The sequence below is a fragment of the Mizuhopecten yessoensis genome, unplaced genomic scaffold (assembly GCF_002113885.1).
Source record: "Mizuhopecten yessoensis strain PY_sf001 unplaced genomic scaffold, ASM211388v2 scaffold8745, whole genome shotgun sequence".
Classification (NCBI taxonomy): domain Eukaryota; kingdom Metazoa; phylum Mollusca; class Bivalvia; order Pectinida; family Pectinidae; genus Mizuhopecten; species Mizuhopecten yessoensis.
The window spans coordinates 911250-938586 of record NW_018407700.1 but is presented as its reverse complement, the minus strand read 5'-3'; the positions used below and the strand labels follow the sequence as shown (position 1 = coordinate 938586).

The 27337-nt window shown below is 35.5% G+C and overlaps 1 protein-coding gene across 1 annotated transcript; it reads right to left on the bottom strand.

Moving 5' to 3' along the window:
* Positions 1-6: 6 nt before the first annotated feature.
* Positions 7-13486, bottom strand: LOC110456466. Its single transcript, XM_021507244.1, has 7 exons — positions 13343-13486; positions 6010-6091; positions 3546-3723; positions 3162-3367; positions 2378-2593; positions 1664-1942; positions 7-1243 (listed from the first exon to the last, which is right to left on the bottom strand). Exons 2-7 carry the CDS (start codon positions 6089-6091, stop codon positions 876-878), a joined length of 1329 nt encoding a protein of 442 aa, XP_021362919.1. The 5' UTR covers positions 13343-13486; the 3' UTR covers positions 7-875.
* Between the last annotated feature and the right edge of the window lie 13851 nt (positions 13487-27337).

The following is a 27337-nucleotide window of genomic DNA, read 5'->3' as shown; positions in this document are numbered from 1 at the left end:
AACAGTAAACAAACTGATACCCCAGTGGCTCTCTCAATCTTCAGTTTATTTATGGATTGTTATCTATATAAAACGTAAAACGAATAACATGTTGTTTAGCAAGCAGTGTTAGAGCATCATACTAACACAGACAAACAGTATAGCAAAGATAATGTAACTGACACCAGTCTCAACAGATAATTGATACAGTAATAGATTAGTCATGCATACTGTTTAGCACAATGCTTGCTGAAGCATCAAATATATACTGCATATCTTGAAATATTGGCCGCTGTGCAACTTTTACCTTTTCGATTCTCGTAATGTGGGTGATTTAATCATTACAGCGAATATTAAGAAACGAATAATAAGCATTAACCAAATGTGAAGGGTGATTTTAACACTGGACGAAAATGGGTTTACCAGTTCTGGAAAGTGCTTGTCAGGTTTGGGATGATTGATTCTGTGTGTTGTTTTTAGTCTAATGCAATATTCGAAAAGTTTACAAATTGTGAAATATATTTTTTCGAAACAACCTTCAAAATAAACAGATAATTTTGATACACATGATATTCAAACTGTTTGCTAAGCTTTTTGCTTCGTGTGATTGCTAGTGATTTAAAATGACATTGAAAAGCAAAATAGAGCTTATCAGGAGATAACTGTTTTTTGATCGTGTAAATTGTTTTCAATAATTGTTTGAATGAAAGTGAATTAATGTAACACTTCTTCATCCTTCGTAAGGAACACATTTTACAACCACTGGCACGTCCTTTTATCCTCCGTCATTTTTTACTTAGTAGATGGAGCTTGGTGAACAAGCTATAAAATCACAATAATAGCAATAGGTGACCAGCACAGAATGAAAATGTTCTGTTTGGTTACTGTATGTAAGATCATTTCGGTAGCGGATCAGTATCGAAGTTCTGGACACGACTAGAGAACACAGATCTGACGAATCGTTTGAAATCTCCACCCAGTCTCGGGAGATCCATGATGATCATTATAGCCGCAATGGAACACATGATGGCAGCCCCGATATATCCGATACTCTGCGCAGACACACGGTCATCCGGTGTACTAACTAACTTCCTCTTCCATGACGACGTAGCTTTCTTACTAACCGTCAGCGTCTGTTTTATTTCATTTATTTTGGATTCCAGTTGTTTAGGTGTAATTGTTGTGTTCGTGACGTCACCACATGGGCAGTAACACGTAAGAGACGTCGAAGTTGATACGTAGGCGGAAGACGTGGAACACATACCTGAAAATCGTAGAACACAATGAGACATTTTTTCAAGATAGAAAGTCGAATTAAATGTCAATGATATATGTTGGTAAATCACATGTATTAGTTCAGCATTATACAGCTAGTGTTTGCCTATGTCTTTATTAGAGGGACGCTTGACAAGTATTTCGTTTACCTATGTCTTTATCAGAGGGACTCTTGACAAGTGTTTCGTTTACCTATGTCTTTATCAGAGGGACTCTTGACAAGTGTTTCGTTTACCTATGTCTTTATCAGAGGGACTATTGACAAGTGTTTCGTTTATCTATGTCTTTATATTAGAGGGACTCTTGACAAGTGTTTCGTTGACCTCTGTCTTTATCAGAGGGACTCTTGACCAAAGCTTTGTTTACCTTTGTCTTTAATAAAGGGATTCTTGACCAGTGTTACTTTTACCTGTGTCAGTATCTGAAGGGGAAGTGTTGATTCCTCCATCAGTGGTACTCAATTGTGGTGTCTCTGAATGGGACGAGTCCAAGATGCCTCGACTTGACGTCTGTAGTTCAGAAGATTCAGAGCCCGAACTCTCCAGCCAGCACGATGAGGAAGGGTCAACTGAAGAAATCACCATAATGTCAGACGAGGTACTTGTGACGTCAGATATATCCTCAGAGCAGAAGTCAGACGGAAGATACGGGGCGCTGACATCTCCATGATCATCGAGTTTCAGAAGTCCTGGTAAGAGTGTAAATATCATTTATACAATTAAAGAATCTGCTATAACAATAGCAAGTCATGTATTTGTACCTTAGTTATACTCTATCGACATTAAGGTGAATACACGCGTGTATAATGTTCTTTATACGCAAATAGATACGACCACAGAATCCCGCGATTTAAAAAGGGATTTCTGTTTTATTTTAAGCAACACGCTGTTACTTCCTGTATATGTTAATACTATAGTTAAATAATCATTTCAACTGTTGCGGCAGTATTGAAAACATTGATATAATTGAAGTTTGATATTCATAGCTAAAATGAACCGAGGTATTGTTTTCTTACTTTATTTATAAGTGAACACACTAGTTTTGTGTTACCAAACTGCATACTTTATATAATTTGTATGTTTAATAGACCATAAGATCCTACCTGGTTTGTGTTTGACTTTACCTTTTATATATAGCACCCCCTTCTGGCCGCTTTTCCCGCCAATACCACGGAGCATCATGGAACATTTATGGGCATTGGTGTCATGTTTGAATCCTAGACATGGGCCTGTACAGAGGTCGAAGCAGTCACTCGAGTAGGTCTTACTTCTATAGGTTGCCTGGGGAACGTACGTCATATCTGCTACGTTATGAGTCAGGGTGAAACAGGATTCAACGTCTGAAATGACCAGTCATATTATTTGACTTAAGATTCCCTGTCTCACTGAATGCAAAACTCTAACTTTTTTGCACATAGTGGCCTCCCCTTTGATTATATTATCATTCTACAGAACTGTAGCACGATTAGGCCAGTATAGTATCGTTGACCAGGTAGCCCAGATGATTAAAGCAACAGTGTTATTCTTGTTAAATTTGTTCTTTGATGTTATCATGGCGGTTGTTTTTTAACAAAAGGAGCTGATATGATATCCAGTACCAAAGATTAAAGTCAGTCATATGGTGTGGTCTAAAATACAGTTACTATTGTTGTATGGAATATGCCTTTGAGTTTCTGATTGTATTAAAATGTATTACGTAATATATTCTTAGCAATTGATATTGATGACTTTGGATAAATAAGATGGGAGTTATCAATTAAACAATTGATAACGAATACATAAGTTTATTTCGAACATGTAAGATAATGCTTTGCTCGCTATAAAACTGCAAGGTCACATAATCGGTAAATCGTTTAGAGATCAAAATAAATAGGTGCTGAATAAAACAACCTCTTGAGAGTTATTTACCGATATCGTCTGCCTGACAAAGGAAATGTTTTGATTCCTGACAGGCTTCTGTTGTGTACTGGGTATTCCGTGTGTCCAGTAGGAAACAGCCTGGCCCTGCGTCCTCCACCACCGGGCCATAGTCCGCCTGTGACGTAAACTCGTCACATCCGGCCCAGCGCAGAGAACCTTGAGCATCGTGATGTAGTCCAATCCAAAAGGTCGGTCTGATGGGAGAACATGCGAACAAAACGAAAAATATCTGATACACACATTTGAGAAACATCAAAATATGAAAAAACTTTCATAAACTTTCATGTTTTCATTTTAGAAGGAAACAGCAATGTTTTACTTTATATTTTTTACTTGCTAAAAGATAAAACCAAAACAAAGTGTCATACTTACTCAACTGTCAGTCCGACCGCAATCAACGACATACTGGTGGCGAACAAGCTCGTCAGGTAGGCATGTTGGGACGACCCATTAATTCTTGCTAATTTCTTATTAGTCTCTCGGCAAACTGCATGCGCACCTGCCCAATCCAGTTTATTCATATGGAATTCAAATTCACACCAATCTAGATCTAAAAATGGAAACCGGTTTGTCTCTGTCAACAACTACCAACTGTAAACGTGCACGTGCTTCATTTTGATTTTTTAGTAGTTTTTGATGTCAATATGTCACTTAACATAAAATAAAACATTACAACAGTACCAGGTCCATCAAAAAGGAAAGCAATCGGATCCAAATAAATTACTACGCAAAATCCGTCAGAAACATCAGCAATGAGAACTAAAGGAAACTACAATACAGTGTCTATAGGTAAGGATGATAATTGTATCAAAGGTAACACAACCAAAAACGAGGTCCGTAGGGTGGACAACAATGGTGGTCATAAGAACAACACAATGTAATAAATCGCCAATCTCTATATAACTATTATCAAATATAACAAGTACTAATTGTAATGGGGACCATTACAGAAGTCCACAAAACGACCCCTTTACTACGAAATGATTGTTAAAACCGGAAATGGACGTTACGGTTGTATTCGTGGTGTAATAAAGTACCTATATACCAATTTTCATGAAAATCGGACGATATTTAAATTTCGACCAATCAGAGGCCAAATGGCGCCATTTTGTTGAAACCGAAAATGGACGTTACAGTTCTATCTGTGGTATCATATAGTACCTATATACCAATTTTCATGAAAATCGGACTACATTTAAATTTTGACCTATTTGCTGCCTCCCCTTGACTGCCATTTTGTTTTAAGAATCAGAAATTAAGTATGCCTCTCATACACGAACACTCATGTAAGCTTTCGTTCAATTTCTTTCGGTATTTTTCGAGAAAAATGGCGGAAACCTCCCTGGCGGAAGAAAGTGGAATAAATAATAATAATAATATAATAAGAAACGGAGCAAAAACAATAAGTCTCCACACTTCGTTTGGGGGACTTAGTTATGTGCCGGTTAACAAATTGAGACGACACATTGCTAACCATACAACTGTATAAAGAACATTAGCAATGAGAACATGGTATCAGATACATTTATACATAATTTATTGTACTCATACCAGCAAAGTGAAAAACAACTGTGAGCCAATGTGTTGAAAGTAGATCTTGCCACACATGCAAACCAAATGTCGCTAGTATTAAAAGGCAGTATCGCTGCTTCTATTAGCATACTGTTGGATTATTATCTGTGTAAAAATCAGTACTCTAATCTCATGTCAGAAAGACTATAAATAAGTAAAATACAGCGGCATTCAACTTTTAATAATTTTGAATGTCCTATATGAAAACTTTTACTAGTGATTATATTATGTTTATCTGACCCCGATTTCTCTTGGAAAATAATTTTGAAAGTAGTCAGTCTGGTATTGTTTCTTTGAAATGTTCTGGAGAACTTAGAAGAATTTCAAGAATAATAAATGATTTTAAATGACAAAAAAATAAATAAATGAAAAAACGTTTAATCTCTTACATGTATATCTAGAATTAAAACAATTTCATTCACAAATAAGTCAGGGCATTGATCCCAGTCTAGAGTGCCGCTCTAGGATGACACACATATATACAGAGTTTATAAGTGTTCATTGTACTTGTGACTGTAATTAGGCTACACAGTACACGCTATTGTATAATGACTGTTACACAGTACCAAATGGTCGATATAAGTCACTGCCATTATGATGAATAAGGGTAAAGTTCACATTTTAAATTGATACACCAAGATGAAATGATACACGCATGCACCTATTTCAATCTCATCTCCCGTTTATGACTGTGTTATTGTATGAAATAGTTATTGATATAAAAACAAAAATAGTTTTTATTTTCAAACTAATACGTTAAAACACAATTTGTAAACAGTCAGGTAAATAGTATATTTTTTTGTCAGAAATGTTAAAAATAAGTGTAACACCTAAATATATGAACAATGCATACATACAATTTAAAAGATAAAATACATCGAGATGCATACTTTGCCCGTTTACAGTACCAAATCTTGATCTTGTACACCGCCCAAATACCATAATATTATGTAGTAAAAAATAAAATTCGACATAAAACATTTAGAACTGAGGACACACCAAACAAAGAGAAATATCACGAGGACCCCCAAATCTCGGATATATAATTAGCGTTCTGTGTTGTTAACATGTGTTGCACATCAAGAAAACCGAGGTAGTAGGTCACGAATGATCTAAGATGACTTTTACCATAGTGTACATTGTAATGATATTATTTTGAAATCAGTTAGTAATGATGTTATAATGTATTTCGTTTGGTTATAATCGTACATATTCCATACATATGATATAAGTAACTCATAAGGATGTACGTCTATCCTCTTACCATGAGTTCCCGATATAAAACGACTGCCAAACAGGCCCCATAACACTGTGCATACAATCCACTCGATGAAGGTTGTCCGCATCTACAATAAAAAATGTATAATCATTATGTGAGCATGTGTGGAAAATACATCAAAGGTTGGTTTAAAGATAAAGTTTATTTCGGAGCTATTTCACATTTTAGACGAAGAAGTAAAATTATATCATTTAATAGGTAAGAACTTCTGTTTTCCCCAAGCTTGTATTGGAAAGTTTCACCTGCTATTCTACAATGTATAAGGCGCTTCCGTATTGTGCTAGTTTGTCCTTGTAAATATAAGATAGGGACATCTTCTGTGAAACGCACGTATCCGTTCACCACGTACATCATACGGTCAATTCTACTATAAATACGGTATGTTTCATCATTAATCAACACCAACCGGAGGTAAATAAATCACTAGTGTATACATAGTTGCCATTGGTTATGATTTGAAGTGTTTGCTCGCTACATCGCAAAAAAGTAAAAAGAAGGCAAAAAGGTAAGTCAATCTGAATATCAGTAGTGGTACTAGTTATGATTAGCTGTTTATCTCACAGAGTCTTCAGTGGGACGAATCCGTTACGTATAATAGTTATCTCTTCAATAAATGGTCCCAGTATATGATAATAACCATTAGCTATCATGTATTCTGGTTACAATAAATATGAATGAGGTTACCATTAGTAAGTAGGTGTAAAGGTAATATCTAGTGACCCTATATGGGGGTTACATGTTCAATGTAACAAATGTAATTTAACCTAGACGTTAATTGGACATGTATCCCCCATACAGGGTCACTAGATATTGCCTTTACACCTACTTACTAATGGTAACAACTCTTAGTAAGTAGGTGTAAAGGAAATATCTAGTGACCCTGCATGGGGGTTACATGTCCAATTAACGTCTAGGTTAAATTACATTTGTTACATTGAACATGTAGAGTTGTTACTATTAGTTAACAAGAACGGGGCCCGTATTCATGAAACCGTTCTTATGCTCAAGTATGGATTCTGTGCTCAGACCGGTTTTCCTGTTACTCACTTAAATCATGTCAAACGATCAAAAAGCCAATTATAAACATTGGAAACAGCATTCAGCTGAAAGTCTCATCGCATTTTTTCCCAAATCATTGACAAAATAAGTTTTTTTTTAATTATTTATAAGCGGAACAAGAAATTAGGCTTTGAACACAAAATCCATGCTTGAGCATGAGAACGGTTTCATGAAAATTGGTTTTAACGAGTAAAAATATATCATGGTTAGTAATAGCCAAAATTCTGAAGTTATTCTGAATCTGTTTGGAGATTAATAGTTGTTTACATGTATTATAGTAATTGTTAATGAATTTGAATGTTGGTTACATTAAATCATGAGTTAACTTGCAATGTAAAATATAATCTTGATCATATTCGGCACCTTCAGCTGATTTTTTAAAACCTCAAAAATGTACAGCGTATCTTGGAAAAAAATGGTGACTTATCAACGAAATTTCACTTACTTCTTTCCCGTAGAGTACATTTGTTCGATAATCAGGTTATAATATCAAAAAACTTATATAGACTTATTTGTTCTACAGCTGTAAACTGAAGAGCAAACGAATTAATAATATTGTGTTTAAACGTTATTCTCCTGATAGCCTACATCCAGTCATTGATTGCTCTTTCACAATGCTTTTTTAGGCAATCAATGCCACATTCTTGCGACATTAGTTCTTCATGAAAAACAATGATCGATTATTATATCTGAAGTAAACAAATAAAACATCTATATAGGTGTAGGCAAAATCAGATTTGATTTAAACACAATCAAAAATACAATCTGCAGTCAACATACAGGTTAGTGATTACATCATTTCCGGAAATGAAGGACACAAATCGATTCTGACTTCCGGTAGTCTTTTGTATACAGTTTTGTCATAAAAATGTTCATGGATTATTCATAGAGCAATATTATCGTGTGTTTCAAACGCGAGATAAAAGCGACATTCTGTATTTCGTGATGAAGTTCTGATTGTCTTTAAGGACAGAAATGCTCGTTTCATGAAATGTCTGCTAATACTTAAGTTAGAATATCGAACCCTTACATAGTTGCACGTATTTGATATTGACACCATACAACACTAGTTTAAGTCGGCGTACTGTATATCTGCGACCGATACTCAATGTGTAGTCTTAAGGTATAAATTAACCTGCAGAATTCCTATTGATATTTCATATTTTTGTAAATTAGTGCCAAACTGACGAGAAAATACGGATTACCGATTTCCATTATGTTTTAAACTCAGACACGTCGAGTTATCGCCCATGTGGCTCACTTCATAGATGTCGCCACATATCTATTCAGTTTTTGAATCGATGGTTTATTTTATACGATATGTTGTTTATTGATGATTTGTTGAAGGTAGCCTCGGTTTCAGAATAAAGGCATTTTTTTTTACATATATCTTTGTGTCTGCTTATGGCGTATGTTTCAAGAAACGATCCTTTTCTTCTCAGTTTACTACGAATGTCCTTTCTCGTGTATGTCCAATCATTCTGTGACCTGGTATCAATGTCATCAGGAGGCAAATATATTAAAACAACGATGATAGTATAACACTGTGAAGTATGGAAAGTCGGTTTTAAAAAGAACAAGAGAATATCGTTGTAACATCGAAACCGCAATTTGAACCCGAGTTCGGTAAAACTCTGGCAAAATATACAAATAGGAAAAATGTACATAGAGACTCTACACCGACGATAAACACCATCCAAATCTAGGTTAAATCATATACCGAATATATTCTTTGTAACTGCATTCAACACGTACATAGGTAATCATTTGTTACTGACTCGGCTGCGGGGAATTTTCCAAACATTTAACCAATAGAAAATTGGATCATTATTTTGCAGTACCCCAGGGTTCCTTCAGCTACCCGACGCAACTAATGAAACAGTTAGTTTGCTATATTCGTGAACTATCTAGTCTATTGTTTCTGACTGAGGTGAAAAAAACATTCTCTCCGTCTCAATTGGCAGTAGCGTTATTTTGAAATTATTGCTTCAAGAAATAAAACAAAACAAATTTGTGTATAAAGTATTCCCTGTTGAGAGCCCCACTTGCTTAATACCATCACATATATAAAAATAGCTAAAAAACATACATTAAAGTGGGATCGATAGTGGTCGCACGGAGGAATTGTAATTATTCAACAAACGAAGTAAACATACAAACATCCTATTATGCGTCTGTCCGATGTGTATCTGATAAATCTATAGAGGCAGGTGTAGCCATCAACAAAGCTAATTAACTGATGGATTTGTACAGAAAATCATCATTCTGCGTCTCGACATTAATCAATTAGGAATAAAGGATGAAAAATAAACTCTTTATATTCAAATGAGTTCACTGAAATATTAAAATAAGAGTACTTCTTATCTGATCTTCTGTTAAATTGAACGTAATCAGCGTGATCCCCTGAGTTCTAGACGCGGCTGGCTGTTCCGTGTAGGAGATGGTGACATCCTGTTTACTGGTAGGCGACTGTGATTACAGATGTTTTAATGGAGTTAAATGAATCCCATTGTTTAACACAAAAGTCCTGTTGTCCGTTGGCTTGGACGACAGAAAGGTATAAACCGGTGACCACCAAACAACCATCATGGACCAAGGTTTAATTCGTGTATCAAGTCCATTACATAAATCTTCGAAAAATAGTTTTGTTACTGTTTGTAGAAATTTCATATTTACTTTGTGTTTATGCTGAACTGTTCCTTTAGAATTCTCATATATATTCAGTGCTGGTTACGATTGCCATCCGTCTGTAAATATGATGTAGGATTTATTGGGCTGTATTATGAGATGTTACGGTAACGTTGTGTTTACACATCGCTTTAGACAGGCGTTTTAAGCCTTAATTTGGCTACAGAATCTGAAAAAGGCAGAGAAGCTGAATAAAAGTCTGCTAGTACATTTAAAGATTACGACGAAAAGAATAATAGCTTAATCTGTGACCGGCTTTTTTTTTTTTTTTTACCTTTTAATTGGAATTGATTAAAAAAAAATGTGATCAAATAGTTTTGCATTAATTGTTTGTTTTTTATACATTTATGTATTTTAGATCATTTTTGAGGAATATTTTGGAAATGAGCACGGTGGGTTAGTGATGAAAGTACATTTTAATTCTTCTAATTTATGACCTAAATTTATCAACATGGACATGGCAGCACGTCGATAACGGTGTTTGTTGTTCTAACTGCTCATGGAAACTTCACCTTCCCTGCTGAGGATGTTACAGAGGATCTTTACACCGAGGGAAGATTCCATAAATATTTTTCATGTTGAAAATTAGCAGAACCAACGTAAGAATACCCGTACCACTGTCAAAAACTGTAACAAAGAATGGTAACTTCTTTTCTGGCACGACTACATTGATAAATCATTTCTGAACACAGAGTCATACCTTGCGGGATTTTTATGAAAAATATTAGATGAAATGAACCTAACATATTTAACAACAGTGTTATGAGTGTAAACAAGTCAAGGGGCTAGACCGGGATTCGAACGCTTAGACCAAAGCGACTGATCCACTTTCTTGTCTACGAAAGTCTCCCGGCTCAACTGTGCTACAGTTGTTACTGTGCGTACGTAAAACCAAAGTAGAATGTGATAGAGATCATAAAAGTGATAAAATGGTGAGTTTCTTTTTCGTCTCTAGTCCCCCTCCGCTTATATTTCTAATTCCGATCTTGACTTTCCTATATAAATCCATGTTCGAGGCAAACGTACTTCTCATTTATTAAGCTAGAACAGTTCAGAAGAACTTATTATAAAACGCATGTCGTTAAGTTTTTTTCATTTTTTTCTATTGCTTTAACGGCTCTTACATTGAGATCTGGATTACTCAATATCCCCATCAGTAACATATCATATACGGACAATTCTGAAGCTACCTCATGCATACTGCGGATACTGTCGGAGTTATATACACATATGACAAGCAAATCAATGGCTATTATAACGGTAGTATTAAAGTGTACGGCTTACGAAGGTTCTGCTGACTTATTTATACAGTGGATTGTCACGAGGTCAACAGAAAATCGTTTTACGCAATACATACAGCAGTAAAAGACAGAAAGACTGGAACTATTTCCGGGCTGTGAATATCAGATAGGCGATTTTTACAATTGACGATTGAGTTTTTAAATTTACACCTGACGTAAATAATGGAATCCAGCATCGAAAATGCACTGTATGCGGCAATGACTTGCAGAATCTTCACAATGAGCTATCTAAATTATTCGTGAGCATACAGATGTCACCATTACTGCAGGAGTATGCATATGGGTTTTTGTTGCAGTTAAACAATATCTACTTGAGAATGGCCCCATGTCATAAAAGTCACACTATTGTGTCCTAAATATCTCTGACATTACCAATAACATGTATTTATGCAGGGTTACATACATTTCTATAAACAAATAACAAATGTATCAGCAATACCAAGTGTGTATCAGACAATTGTCCTCGTCCGCCCCTATAATTACTTCCCGGAACTGTTAGGTTTGTTTGCGATTTAACGTCCTAACAAAAGTTAATGTCATATGACGATGGTGTACACGGATGATGGGATTGTTACTCGGGGGCCGCTTAAAGTGTCATCTCACTGAAATGTCCGGGCCAACAAGAGTGATTAATATAAGTTTAAATAACTTGTTTCATTATTGTTGTAGAATAGATAAAGTTTATGTATACAAGTCTTTTACCGTTACACATTTAAAGCAGATAGCAATACATACCAATTGTAATTAAGTGGCTTCGTCTTGGTCTGGGGACAGGGGGCAGAAAAATAACTTCTGCATATGAGTGAACGCACATACAAAGTGCGAGGTGAAATAAGTCAGAAGAAAAAGAAACGAAAAAAAACCCACAAAATGTTGAAATGAGAGCAGCAGATATATTTTGGTTAAACCCGTGTCCCTTAGTAGAGTGTACAGAAAACATCCCCTAACCCGTTAGGGAGCTCCCTATTAGGCCCATCCCTTAACAGTCATTGGTAAAACAGCGCGCAAATTGTTTTCCTAATCCACGATCGTCAGGGGTGCTCCTGAAAATATTTTTGATGAAATGTATCCACTATTTTTAATTTAAATGTGACACATTTTGATTCAAAAACTATGCATCACAGCATCACACTAGGACAAACTCAAACTCCACATCATTGCGAAAAGACAATAACAGTAATCGAGGAAACACCAAAACAGAAGAGGAGACAAAAACAGGACCCAGGAGACATAAAAAGGGAAGACAACAATAGGAACCCAGGAGACATAAAAAGGGGAGACAACAATAGGAACCCAGAAGACATAAAAAAGGGAAGACGACAATAGGAACCCAGGAGACATAAAAAGGGAAGACGACAATAGGAACCCAGGAGACATAAAAAGGGAAGACGACAATAGGAACCCAGGAGACATAAAAAGGGAAGACGACAATAGGAACCCAGCAGACATAAAAAAGGGAAGACGACAACAGGAACTCAGGAGACATAAAAAAGGGAAGACGACAATAGGAACCCAGGAGACATAAAAAGGGAAGACGACAATAGGAACTCATGAGACATACAACTAGGAAATCAAAAACAGGAATCGTGATGACAGCAAAACAAAAAAAAGAACTAAAAGTAAGCCGATATAACTAACTTAGGCAAAAATATGTCCTCCATTTCATACACCACATACAGTAGTTTTTATGATGTCTCTCGTCAATATTAAGACAGATTTTATATTTTAAAAGTCAAGTCCCTTAACGTTTGCATAATTTCCTGATATACGAAGAGAACCGATGAAAATAAGTAAAAAACCCAATTATCTATTAGAATGTTCCTAGAAGAGATTTATATGTGATACTTTTTAGTTCAGGAATTATATTCCTCGTTGAATAGGCTGGTAGAAGTAATACATGCATGCAATTCTTGCAATACATGATGTCATGTCTATTGTTGAACTTTGGAAGAGTTCAGTAAAAGGAGTTTATAAAATATTGCTTAATAATGCTCCAAGTCTCAATTTTATGAAAGCCTTTCAATGCGTGAAACCAAGCCTCTTATTGCATTGATTGAAGAGGTATTTCTACATAATCTGAATCAGTATAACTATGACCCCGGTGTCCTGTACTTCAGATTTTATATAACGTACGTCCTTGCTTATTTATCAAAACAATTTACTGATGGTGAAAATGTAAAAAAAACACCCGAAATCTGAAAATATGCTTTATATTGCTACATAGTTCCCGTGTAGGGAGATATAATGGAGACGTTTAACAGCACACTTACCTTTTTCAGTAAATGTGGTTAAATGCTACATCGGTTTCCGTAGTAAGAGCACCAGGTAAATCACATGCCTGACTGTCGGTTGCTCCGCATCCTCATCAATATCAAATACAAGCAAATGTTAATCTACTTCTATCGCGGTAAGGATTGGATTGGTTACTGCCAAGTGGATGCACAGGTGAACTTAAACCAATATACAGGTGTATCGGGCAACACGAATAGTTTATAAAAATGACGTCTTTGAGGATGCTTATGAATCAGAAAAAAATGCTATATAAACCTCTAATTATTGCGTAATATTTATCCCATTTTTTACATATCTTTTTTTTTATTCTAACTTAACTTTTTCTTATTCTTACTGTATGTATGTGTCTTACTGTATGTGATATCTACGTATTTCCCTCTGTAGTTACATTATCTAGAATTTCTCATTCTAGTTACAACAGCAATAAGCAATGACGAACATATTCTATGCTTTAAGACAGATGTTGGGGAAGAGCTTTTGTCTCCGTCTACTATTCTTTGTTTTAAAAATCGACAAAAATGTTTTTTTCACGTTATCACAGGCGATCGCTGGAAAAGAAAATCGAAAAGCTCATTAACAATTTACAAATTAACAAATTAGGAATCAAAGCTTTATAAAATATATTATTAGTGTTTCATCGAATACGAAACATCATATACATATTTATTGGATCGGGACGATGAAGGTTCATTAAATTTCTCTGAGTAAGATGTTAATATTATTTTATATTATAATCATGCAATGTCGTGTATCCTTTAATTAAGCTATACTGCTATGTCGCATGCATTTTTGAATCTCTGTATAAAATATTTACAAATATATTTTTAATCAAATCCATGTGAAAAAGTCTATTTCCACCTCACATTGACATATGGTAGAAAGTGCAGAGAAAAATTTATATAAATGAAACAGTAATTCAAAGTTGAGAGTGTGAAAGTACAAACCACACTTCTAACTTACCATTACATATAACATTTACATGTAATCAGTTTGTAGCGTTTACCGTATTAATTATTGTGTGTATAATATCCTGATATGATTCTATCCAACATATGGTAACATTTGCCCAATACTGAGACAAACGCACTAGACATAATCCTTACCTAATAAATCACTGGGTTTTTAATAACCAACACGTATCGAAATACCATTTGATCCTTCTGCCGATTGGGTCGACTACACAAACAAATCTATTTGACATTATATTTGTTTGCAATGTGTTGTTTAGAAATGCTAATATTAGTATTCAAACGTGTCTGTCAACACTAACAAACGAAAATTCGATTATATGCATTCATTATGTCATAGTTTACGTACGAATCATTAACACATGACTTGGGAAACGTACTGGTCTACGTTTGCGTACAAATTCTATAAATTGCCAGTCTGCACGATTTATGATCCAAATATGGCATCTCACGTGTTCAGCCTTTATTAAATAAACAATACAACCACGTTTTTCGCCTGCACGGAACCATGCGAGTTACTGAAATCGATATCCTGGTGATGTAGAACATTATGTCCACGTAATGGTATTGGCCTGAAATATATTAAAACATACATTTTGTACGAGTCTATACTGGATAATTTGGTACATTATAGACTTTGGTCCAATCTCTCGACAGCAGATACCTTATCACTGACCATGTTACCAAACACCATAGCACATACTTAGTTTTATCAAGCCATAATTAATATAAAAAAAAAGTACGTTCCTAATAAATGTTTAGGGGGGGAACAGAAGTTTTTTTTAATGTTACATAGTGTGCAAACAGGGCATTCATTATCACCATGTTTTTTTTTACCTGTAATAACGTGAGATGTGTAATGGTAGTTATTACTGTGTGTTGTCGGGTATCTTTGTTGCTAGGGCAATATAATATCCTCACATCACATTCTAATGTCCGTTACGACGAGATGCACAAGTAAACGACACCTGAGAATTTCCATATCTGTTTCGACAAGTTTATTGAGATAGACCCTATCACATCAGCACCGGAAAATAAATTGTTGCAAACATCAGAAAGGTGGGATTCTAATGTGATGATTATCGGATGTGTACCATTAGATGGAATGTTCCGGTGAGCGATCGATTGGAACTATTTGAATGCAAATAACAAACTTGAAAGTAAAATTTTCTATCATTCTAGTTAAGGGTTTTCCGTTGGAATTTTGCTGTTTGACGATTATAGAGCTTACACAGCGGAAACAACTACTGCAAAAACAAAGTTAGGAAACACATATTTGAAATATGGTTTTGCCGATATCGATTCATAGTATTGGTTTGCCTCCTCGGATTCTCGAATGCCACCTGTTTAAACCATACATTCAGGTAGCACAGATCCAGGATAAACCTTTGTAATACAAGCATATGGCTTATCTAAATACAACGTTGTCGTACATTAAGATTTTCTATCTAATGTGAGCTTCTGTAATCTCAATGTTTACTTCGTTACGTTTAAGTAACGTTTGTAATATTTTACAACACATTAAAACATTTTTTGTGTATTGCTTCTGTAATATTAATGTCGGCTTCGTTACGTTTACGCATTAAAACATTGTCTTTGTATTGCTTCTGTAATCTCAAGGTCTACTTCGTTACGTCTACACATTAAAACATCGTCTTTATATGGCTTCAGTAATCTCAATGTCTATTTCGTTACGTTTACAAATTAAAACATTGTCTTTGTATTGCTTCTGTAATATTAATGTCTTCTTCGTTACGTTTAAATAACGTTTTATTTTTTTATAACACATTACAACATTGTCTTTGTATTGCTTCTGTAATATTAATGTCTTCTTCGTTCCGTTTAAATAACGTTGTATTTTTTTTATAACACATTAAAACATTGGCTGTGTATGGCTTCTCTAATATCAATGTCTACTTCGTTAGGTTTACACATTAAAACATCGTCTTTATATGGCTTCCGTAATCTCAATGTCTTCTTCGTTATGTTTACACATTAGAAAATTGTCTTTGTATGGCTGCTGTAATCTCAATGTTTACTTCGTCACGTTTAAGTAACGTTTATAACATTTTTCAATACATGAAAACAGTGTCTTTGTATGGCTTCTGAAATATGAATGTCTACTTCGTTGCGTTTACACATTAAAGCATTGTCTTTATATGGCCTCTGTAATCTCAATGGCTACTTCGTTACGTTCACACATTAAAACATTGCCTTTATATGGCTTCTGTAGTCTCAATGTCTTCTTCGTTCCGTTTAAATAACGTTGTATTTTTTTTATAACACATTAAAACACTGTCTTTGTTTGGCTTCTATAATCTCAATGTCTATTTCGTTACGTTTACAAATTAGAACATTGTCTTGGTTTGGCTTCTGTAATCTTAATGTCTACTTCGGTACGTTTACACATTAGTACATTGTCTTTGTTTGGTTTCTGTAATCCCAATGTCTACTTCGTAACGTTTACACATTAGATCATTGTCTTTGTATGTCTTCTGTAATCCCAATGTCTCCTTCGTTACGTTTACAGATTAGAACATTGTCTTGGTTTGGCTTCTGTAATCTAAATGTCTACTTCGTTAGGTTTACACATTAAAACACTGTCTTTGTTTGGCTTCTATAATCTCAATGTCTATTTCGTTACGTTTACATATTAAAACATTGTCTGTGTATGGCTTCTCTAATATCAATGTCTACTTCGCTACGTTTACACATTAGATCATTGTCTTTGTATGGCTGCTGTAATCTCAATGTGTACTTCGTTACGTTTCCACATTAGAACATTGTATTTGTATTGCTTCTGTAATATTAATGTCGGCTTCGTTACGTTTACATATTAAAACATTGTCTTTGTTTGTCTTCTGTCATCTCAATGTCTGCTTCGTTACTTTTACACATTAAAACACTGTTTTTGTATGGCTTCTGAAATCTCAATGTCTACTGCGTTACGTTTACACACTAAAACATTGTCTTTATATAGCTTCTGTAATCTCAATGCCTAATTCGTTACGTTTAAGTATCGTTTGTAATATTTTACAACAAATTAAAACATTGCCTTTATATGGCTTCTGCAATCTCAATGTTTACTTCGTCACGTTTAAGTAACGTTTGTAAGATTTTTCAATACATTAAAACATTGTGTTTATATGGCTTCTGTAATCACAATGTTTACTTCGTCACGTTTAAGTAACGTTTATAACATTTTTCAATACATTAAAACATTGTGTTTATATGGCTTCTGCAATCTCAATGTTTACTTCGTCACGTTTAAGTAACGTTTGTAACATTTTTCAATACATTAAAACATTGTATTTGTATTGCTTCTGTAATCTCAGTGTCTACTTCGTTACGTGTACACATTAAAACATCGTCTTTATATGGCTTCCGTAATCTCAATGGCTACTTCGTTACGTTGACACATTAGAACATTTTCTTTGTTTGGCTTTTGTAATCTCAATGTCGACTTCGTTACGTTTACATATTAAAACATTGTCTTTGTTTGTCTTCTGTCATCTCAATGTCTGCTTCGTTACGTTTACAAATTAAAACATTGCCTTTATATGGCTTCTGTAATATTAATGTCGGCTTCGTTACGTTTAAATAACGTTTTATTTTTTTATAACACATTACAACATTGTCTTTGTATGGCTGCTGTAATCTCAATGTTTACTTCGTCACGTTTAAGTAACGTTTATAACATTTTTCAATACATGAAAACAGTGTCTTTGTATGGCTTCTGGAATTTTAATGTCTACTTCGGTACGTTTACACATTAGATCATTGTCTTTGTATGGCTTCCGTAATCTCAATGGCTACTTCGTTACGTTTGCACATTAGAACATTGTATTTGTATTGCTTCTGTAATCTCAGTGTCTGCTTCGTTACTTTTACACATTAAAACACTGTCTTTGTTTGGCTTTCAGTAATCTCAATGTCTCCTTCGTTCCGTTTACACATTAAACCATTGTCTTTGTATGGCTGCTGTAATCTCAATGTGTACTTCGTTACGTTTGCACATTAGAACATTGTCTTTGTGTGGCTTCTGTAATCTTAATGTCTACTTCGGTACGTTTACACATTAGTACATTGTCTTTGTTTGTCTTCTGTCATCTCAATGTCTGCTTCGTTACGTTTACTCATTAAAACATTGTCTGTGTATGGCTTCTCTAATATCAATGTCTACTTCGTTGCGTTTACACATTAAAACACTGTCTTTGGTTGGCTTCGGTAATCTCAATGGCTACTTCGTTACGTTGACACATTAAAACATTGGCTTTGTATGGCTTCTTTAACCTCAATGTCTTCTTTGTTACGTTTACACATTTGAACATTGTCTTTGTGTGGCTTCTGTAATCTCGATGTCTACTTCGTTAGGTTTACACATTAAAACATCGTCTTTATATGGCTTCCGTAATCTCAATGGCTACTTCGTTACGTTGACACATTAAAACATTGTATTTGTATTGCTTCTGTAATCTCAATGTCTAGTTCGTTACGTTTAAATAACGGTTTATTTTTTTATAACACATTGAAACATTGTCTTTGTTTGGTTTCTGTAATCCCAATGTCTCCTTCGTTACGTTTACGCATTAAAACATTGTCCTTGTATGGCTTCTTTAACCTCAATGTCTTCTTTGTTACGTTTACACATTTAAACATTGTCTTTATGTGGCTGCTGTAATCTCAATGTCGACTTCGTTACGTTTACACATTAGAACATTGTCTTTGTTTGGCTTTCAGTAATCTCAATGTCTACTTCGTTACGTTTAAGTAACGTTTGTAACATTTTTCAATACATTAAAACATTGTCTTTGTATGGCTTCTGTAATCTCAATGTCTACTTCGTTACGTTTAAGAAACGTTTGTAATATTTTACAACAAATTAAAACATTGTCTTTGTATGGCTTCTGCATCAACAAACACGATTTCCAACAGCTGCTTTCTTACTTCGTATTGATAGAAATTGATTGACGTAAGAAGATAGTTGGATTCGAACTGTCCCCAATGTAGGGCGAAGGCCTGTAGCTGTGATATATTTGGCACTTGTGTGTTGACGCTGTGTTGTATTTAGTACTTGTGCGTTGACGCTATGTTGTATTTTTTACTTTTGTGTTGACGCTGTGGTATTTTCGGTATTTTACATTTTACATTTTTTTTTCAAGCTTGAAATATTTGAAAACATTGGGCTCTTATTTTTAAAACTCCTTTTTACAGTCTTATTGTGTCCATGCTATCATTGATCATTCAGCATTAAGTATCGTAGTGTAAACTCCTGCAGTGTTGACCTGGAGTTCACCTATTGTATCCATATAAGAGAGATCATGGACGGTGCGACATTGATGCTGCCTTGAATTAATTGATTTCGCATGTCGATTTTCGGAATATCAATCACCTCACATACAATTATCATCAATTAAATGCAATTAGAATTATCGAAGATACAAGACATAAAGAGTCAACCTGATATTTTTATATACATGGGGCTGTAATTGTCGGTTTTTCGTAGCGCTTCTTTGATAGTTCTACTCTCCAGAAAATGTTGGTTTAAATGTATTTATTAAAATCACCAAACGTCAGGTTACATAGAGATAGACAGAAGTTTCAGAATGTTAGTGAATCAATATAACATTTTACGTAATTTGTCATAATAAACGCAAGTGACAACAATTATGCAATCACCTTTTCCAACTTAAGCTAAACACGCTCTTGATTAACGGAATAAAAGCACATACAGGTCGTATGTAGGAGGTCACCAGAGTAAACGAATAATGTATACTAACACGTTGTCTGATAGGTCAATACCTTTTCGCTTCAGATCGCGGAATCCAACCCCAGTCGGCTTGGTGAAAGGAGCGTGCGCTATCAACCGAGCCTTATGTACTCGATTACTGCTTTCAGCCAACTTTATGCACCGGACATCCATAAAATGGAATGTGTACCATTCACGTAGGTATATCGATCATTATATGTTGACAGTGCAGATTGGGATCTTTGATCGATATCCGTAGCAACACGAACAAACACGTGAACACACACAAACACGTGCACACACACATACATGTGCGGTTCTTAATAGAAATAAATTTAAATTCTTACGTTGCGTTTGTTATTGTTATATAACCGCTACTGATAGGAACGGTTTGTCGATTTTAATGGAAGTAATAAATCGTTGAAGAAACCCTATTTCTCTTTCATATCAACTCCCTTTAAAGCATATATCATTAGAATGAGCATTAATATTCATTACCGAATAAATTGTGTAATGAATTTACAATAAATACATATTTATGGTGATTGGACATTAAATACAGATTGATTGACCACAATCAATGTGTAACTAAGAATACTTGGACAGTAGATTGATCTTAATCACTAAGTAACAAAATGTGGACAGGAATGTTACCACACTTAATAAATAACAAAACGTGGACAGGTGGTTGACCACATAAAAACAATAACAAAATGTGGACAGGTGGTTGACCACAATAAAACAATAACAAAACGTGGACAGGTGGTTGACCACATAAAAACAATACCAAAACGTGGACAGGAAGTTGACCACATTCAATAAGTAACAAAACGTGGACAGGAGGTTGACCACAATAAAACAATAACAAAACGTGGACAGGTGGTTGACCACATAAAAACAATAACAAAACGTGGACAGGAAGTTGACCACATTCAATAAGTAACAAAACGTGGACAGGAGGTTGATCACAATAAAACAATACCAAAACGTGGACAGGTGGTTGACCACAATAAAACAATAACAAAACGTGGACAGGAGGTTGACCACACTTATTAAGTAACAAAACGTGGACAGGAGGTAGACCACAATAAAACAATAACAAAATGTGGACAGGTGGTTGACCACAATAAAACAATAACAAAACGTGGATAGGTGGTTAACCACATAAAACCAAATAACAAAACGTGGACAGGACGTTGACCACAATAAAACAATAACAAAACGTGGGCAGATGGTTGACCACACTTATTAAGAAACAAAACGTGGACAGGAGGCAGACCACATAAAAACAATAACAAAACGTGGACAGGAAGTTGACCACAATAAAACGATAACAAAACGTGGACAGGTGGTTGACCACAATAAAACAATAACAAAACTTGAACAGGAGGTAGACCACATAGAAACAATAACAAAACGTGGACAGGAAGTTGACCTCAATAAAACAATAACAAAACGTGGACAGGTGGTTGACCACATAAAAACAATAACAAAACGGGGACAGGTGGTTGACCACATAAAAACAATAACAAATTGTGGACAGGTGGTTGACCACAATAAAACAATAACAAAACGTGGGCAGATGGTTGACCACACTTATTAAGAAACAAAACGTGGACAGGAGGCAGACCACATAAAAACAATAACAAAACGTGGACAGGAGGTTGACCACACTTATTAAGTAACAAAACGTGGACAGGAAGTTTACCACAATAAAACAATTACAAAACTTGGACAGGTGGTTGACCACACTTATTATGTAACAAAACGTCGACAGGGGGTAGACCACATAAAAACAATAACAAAATGTGGACAGGTGGTTGACCACAATAAAACAATAACAAAACGTGGGCAGATGGTTGACCACACTTATTAAGAAACAAAACGTGGACAGGAAGTTTACCACAATAAAACAATTACAAAACGTGGACAGGTGGTTGACCACACTTATTACGTAACAAAACGTCGACAGGGGGTAGACCACAATAAAACAATAACAAAATGTGGACAGGTGGTTGACCACAATAAAACCATAACAAAACGTGGATAGGTGGTTGACCACATAAAACCAAATAACAAAACGTGGACAGGACTTTGACCACAATAAAACAATAACAAAACGTGGGCAGGTGGTTGACCACACTTATTAAGTAACAAAACGTGGACAGGAGGTAGACCACAATAAAACAATAACAAAATGTGGACAGGTGGTTGACCACAATAAAACCATAACAAAACGTGGATAGGTGGTTGACCACATAAAACCAAATAACAAAACGTGGACAGGACTTTGACCACAATAAAACAATAACAAAACGTGGGCAGGTGGTTGACCACACTTATTAAGTAACAAAACGTGGACAGGAGGTAGACCACAATAAAACAATAACAAAATGTGGACAGGTGGTTGACCACAATAAAACCATAACAAAACGTGGATAGGTGGTTGACCACATAAAACCAAATAACAAAACGTGGACAGGACTTTGACCACAATAAAACAATAACAAAACGTGGGCAGATGGTTGACCACACTTATTAAGAAACAAAACGTGGACAGGAGGTAGACCACATAAAAACAATAACAAAACGTGGACAGGTGGTTGACCACAATAAAACAATAACAAAACGTGGGCAGATGGTTGACCACACTTATTAAGAAACAAAACGTGGACAGGAGGTAGACCACATAAAAACAATAACAAAACGTGGACAGGAGGTTGACCACACTAATACAATAACAAAGCGTGGACAGGAAGTTGACCACAATAAAACAATAACAAAACGTGGATAGGTGGTTGACCACATAAAACCAAATAACAAAACGTGGACAGGACGTTGACCACAATAAAACAATAACAAAACGTGGGCAGATGGTTGACCACACTTATTAAGAAACAAAACGTGGACAGGAGGTAGACCACATAAAAACAATAACAAAACGTGGACAGAAGGTTGACCACATGAAAACAATAACAAAACGTGGACAGGAAGTTGCCCACATTCAATAAGGAACAAAACGTGGACAGGAGGTTGACCACAATAAAACAATTACAAAACGTGGACAGGTGGTTGACCACATAAAAACAATAACAAAACGTGGACTCAAGGTTGACCACAATAAAACAATAACAAAACGTGGGCAGGTGGTTGACCACACTTATTAAGAAACAAAACGTGGACAGGAAGTTTACCACAATAAAACAATTACAAAACGTGGACAGGTGGTTGACCACATAAAAACAATAACAAAATGTGGACAGGTGGCTGACCACAATAAAACAATAACAAAACGTGGATAGGTGGTTGACCACATAAAACCAAATAACAAAACGTGGACAGGACGTTGACCACAATAAAACAATAACAAAACGTGGGCAGGTGATTGACCACACTTATTATGAAACAAAACTTGGACAGGAGGTAGACCACATAAAAACAATAACAAAACGTGGACAGGTGGTTGACCACATAAAAACAATAACAAAACGTGGACTCAAGGTTGACCACAATAAAACAATAACAAAACGTGGATAGGTGGTTAACCACATAAAACCAAATAACAAAGCGTGGACAGGACGTTGACCACAATAAAACAATAACAAAACGTGGGCAGGTGGTTGACCACACTTATTAAGAAAAAAAACGTGGACAGGAGGTAGACCACATAAAAACAATAACAAAACGTGGACAGGAGGTTGACCACAATAAAACAATAACAAAACTTGGACAGGAGGTAGACCACATAGAAACAATAACAAAACGTGGACAGGAGGTTGACCACATTAAAACAATAACAAAGCGTGGACAGGAAGTTGACCACACTCAATAAGTAACAAAATGTGGACAGAAGGTTGACCACAATAAAACAATAACAAAACGTGGGCAGGTGGTTGACCACACTTATTAAGTAACAAAACGTGGACAGGAAGTTTACCACAATAAAACAATTACAAAACTTGGACAGGTGGTTGACCACACTTATTACGTAACAAAACGTCGACAGGGGGTAGACCACATAAAAACAATAACAAAATGTGGACAGGTGGTTGACCACAATAAAACAATAACAAAACGTGGATAGGTGGTTGACCACATAAAACCAAATAACAAAACGTGGACAGGACTTTGACCACAATAAAACAATAACAAAACGTGGGCAGGTGGTTGACCACACTTATTAAGAAACAAAACGTGGACAGGAGGTAGACCACATAAAAACAATAACAAAACGTGGACAGGAAGTTGACCACAATAAAACAATAACAAAACGTGGACAGGTGGTTGACCACATAAAAACAATAACAAAACGTGGACAGGAGGTTGACCACATGAAAACAATAACAAAACGTGGACAGGAAGTTGACCACACTCAATAAGTAACAAAACGTGGACAGGAGGTTGACCACAATAAAACAATAACAAAACGTGGACAGGAGGTTGACCACAATAAAACAATAACAAAACTTGGACAGGAGGTAGACCACATAAAAACAATAACAAAACGTGGACAGGAGGTTGACCACATTAAAACAATAACAAAACGTGGACAGGAAGTTGACCACACTCAATAAGTAACAAAACGTGGACAGAAGGTTGACCACAATAAAACAATAACAAAACGTGGTCAGGTGGTTGACCACACTTATTAAGTAACAAAACGTGGACAGGAAGTTTACCACAATAAAACAATTACAAAACGTGGACAGGTGGTTGACCACACTTATTACGTAACAAAACGTCGACAGGGGGTAGACCACAATAAAACAATAACAAAACGTGGACAGGAGGTTGACCACATAAAAACAATAACAAAACGTGGACAGGAGGTTGACCACATAAAAACAATAACAAAACGTGGACAGGAGGTTGACCACATAAAAACAATAACAAAACGTGGACAGAAGGTTGACCACAATAAAACAATAACAAAACGTGGACAGGAGGTTGACCACATTAAAACAATAACAAAACGTGGACAGGAAGTTGACCACACTCAATAAGTAACAAAACGTGGACAGAAGGTTGACCACAATAAAACAATAACAAAACGTGGTCAGGTGGTTGACCACACTTATTAAGTAACAAAACGTGGACAGGAAGTTTACCACAATAAAACAATTACAAAACGTGGACAGGTGGTTGACCACACTTATTACGTAACAAAACGTCGACAGGGGGTAGACCACAATAAAACAATAACAAAACGTGGACAGGAGGTTGACCACATAAAAACAATAACAAAACGTGGACTCAAGGTTGACCACAATAAAACAATAACAAAACGTGGACAGGAGGTTGACCACATAAAAACAATAACAAAACGTAGACAGGAGGTTGACCACAATAAAACAATAACAAAACGTGGACAGGAGGTTGACCACTCTAAATAAGTAACAAAACGTGGACAGGGGGTAGACCACAATAAAACAATAACAAAACGTGGACAGGAGGTTGACCACAATAAAACTATAACAAAACGTGGACAGGAGACCACAATAAAACTATAACAAAGCGTGGACAGGAGGTAGACCACAATAAAACTATAACAAAACGTGGAAAGAAAGCGGAAAACTATTATACATTGTAAATGCTTCAAGTACGTCTGGTCGCCTTCAGCCATCGCACTGTTTAATAGATTGGGCAGTAATAGTGAACAACTGTTGCAACATGTCAGCGTTTTTTTACGTCTAAAATACGCTGAGGATTAAGTTTCCACTTGAAAGAATGTTATGTAAAGAAGTCTGCTGTATTCAGTAACGGGTAGCATGTTAATGTAAACAAGTAGTGGACGATGGCATTGTGAGTGTTTGCTTTTCAGTAGAGGTTGAGAGGAATTTGTCTGTTGGGTAAGATAGCTTGTCAGAAAAAAAATGATAAAATGATATATAACAGGTAAAAGGTTAAATAAGAAGACCAATTAAGACATCTTGTGCGACCTATATAGCACTATACAATGGTATCTAGGCAACGCAGGCATGTTTGACCTAGAACAGACACTGATGTTTGGTTCAATTCAATTCACGTGATTTCCACGTTTCTATCACGCAAGAAAAATATACTCAAAAGGTATTAACATTATATCGTGCTGTATCTATTACCAAATTCAAAAGATGAAGTTTGTGTCTTAGAATCATCTATCTTATAACCGTTATAGTCGTTATGGAATATAACTTACTTATCTGAATGAAAGAGGAACAAACACCGAACAGATTTGAAACAATTAAATTTGCTGATTGAATAGCAATTAAAACAAGCAGTTTTGTTTAACTGTGAGTAAATATATCATTATAGCATGCTATTCTACTCCATCAATCATAGAACACATATTGTAAATTTTACTTATTGTGTAAAACTATTTAAAGCATTTGGTACAAACATGTGTATGCTACTCTGAAAGACAATTGGATTTTTATTTTTTGACGAACAAATGTCTTTAGTGTTCAAACATACTTAGACAAATGATACAATTTGTGGTTCAGATACAATGCATACTCTTTATGCGAGGAGAAAGGTAGTAAAATGATTGAATGTTAGTATTACGTACGATGACACGACAGTGCAGTGTTGTACTTGGTGGCGTGCTGACTTTTTGATAACGGCGTTATGGAATTAAAATGTCGTTTTAGACACCGTTATCTGCTCACAGGGGATAACCTTAGCACGGTGTCACAGTGCGCTGCCTTCCTAAGCTAAATGTGACGCAAAGAACATCTGACTAGTTTCACGCTCAGGCATTGTGTTGGTTAACGTATAAATCGTTAATAAAGTAAAATAAAACGTCACTACATAAAGACATTATTAAAATCTCAGGTGACACGAAAATAAACGTAAAATTATCCAACTACAAACCGGAGACGGCAGCAGATTTTCCGGAATGATATAAACTTCTTGCAACACACGTGGCGCCCATTATGGTGTGAAATCTTTTGTTTATCGCGCTAGAAACTGAAATTCCATAGGTAAAAACAAGTCCAAGAAGACGTATGTGCAATTCTCCAAAGTAGAATGAAGCCTCTTATGTAAAAGTCTGGCTTATTAGTTTATTAGTCAACAACAAATAAATCCTGATATCCTGAACAGGTGACACTTATTGTTATACTGCAAGCAAATGTCTAGATATGGAGCTACACACATATCATCTTTCGCCTAAATCTATATATATATATAACTTGATTTTAGTGTATTTGTATATTTATAATATCGATGCAATATAAACATTAACAAAGGAAAAAAAACCGAAACATTAACATTTG

What these genes read in the sequence shown, in the direction of transcription:
- LOC110456466 (XM_021507244.1), bottom strand. Translation starts at nt 6,091, where the DNA reads ATGCGGACAACCTTCATCGAGTGGATTGTATGCACAGTGTTATGGGGC. An exon ending in GCGGTCGGACTGACAGTTGA is followed by an intron (nt 3,368 to 3,545) that starts GTAAGTATGACA and finishes TTCTCCCATCAG; the next exon opens with ACCGACCTTTTGGATTGGAC. An exon ending in TTGTCAGGCAGACGATATCG is followed by an intron (nt 2,594 to 3,161) that starts GTAAATAACTCT and finishes TGGTCATTTCAG; the next exon opens with ACGTTGAATCCTGTTTCACC.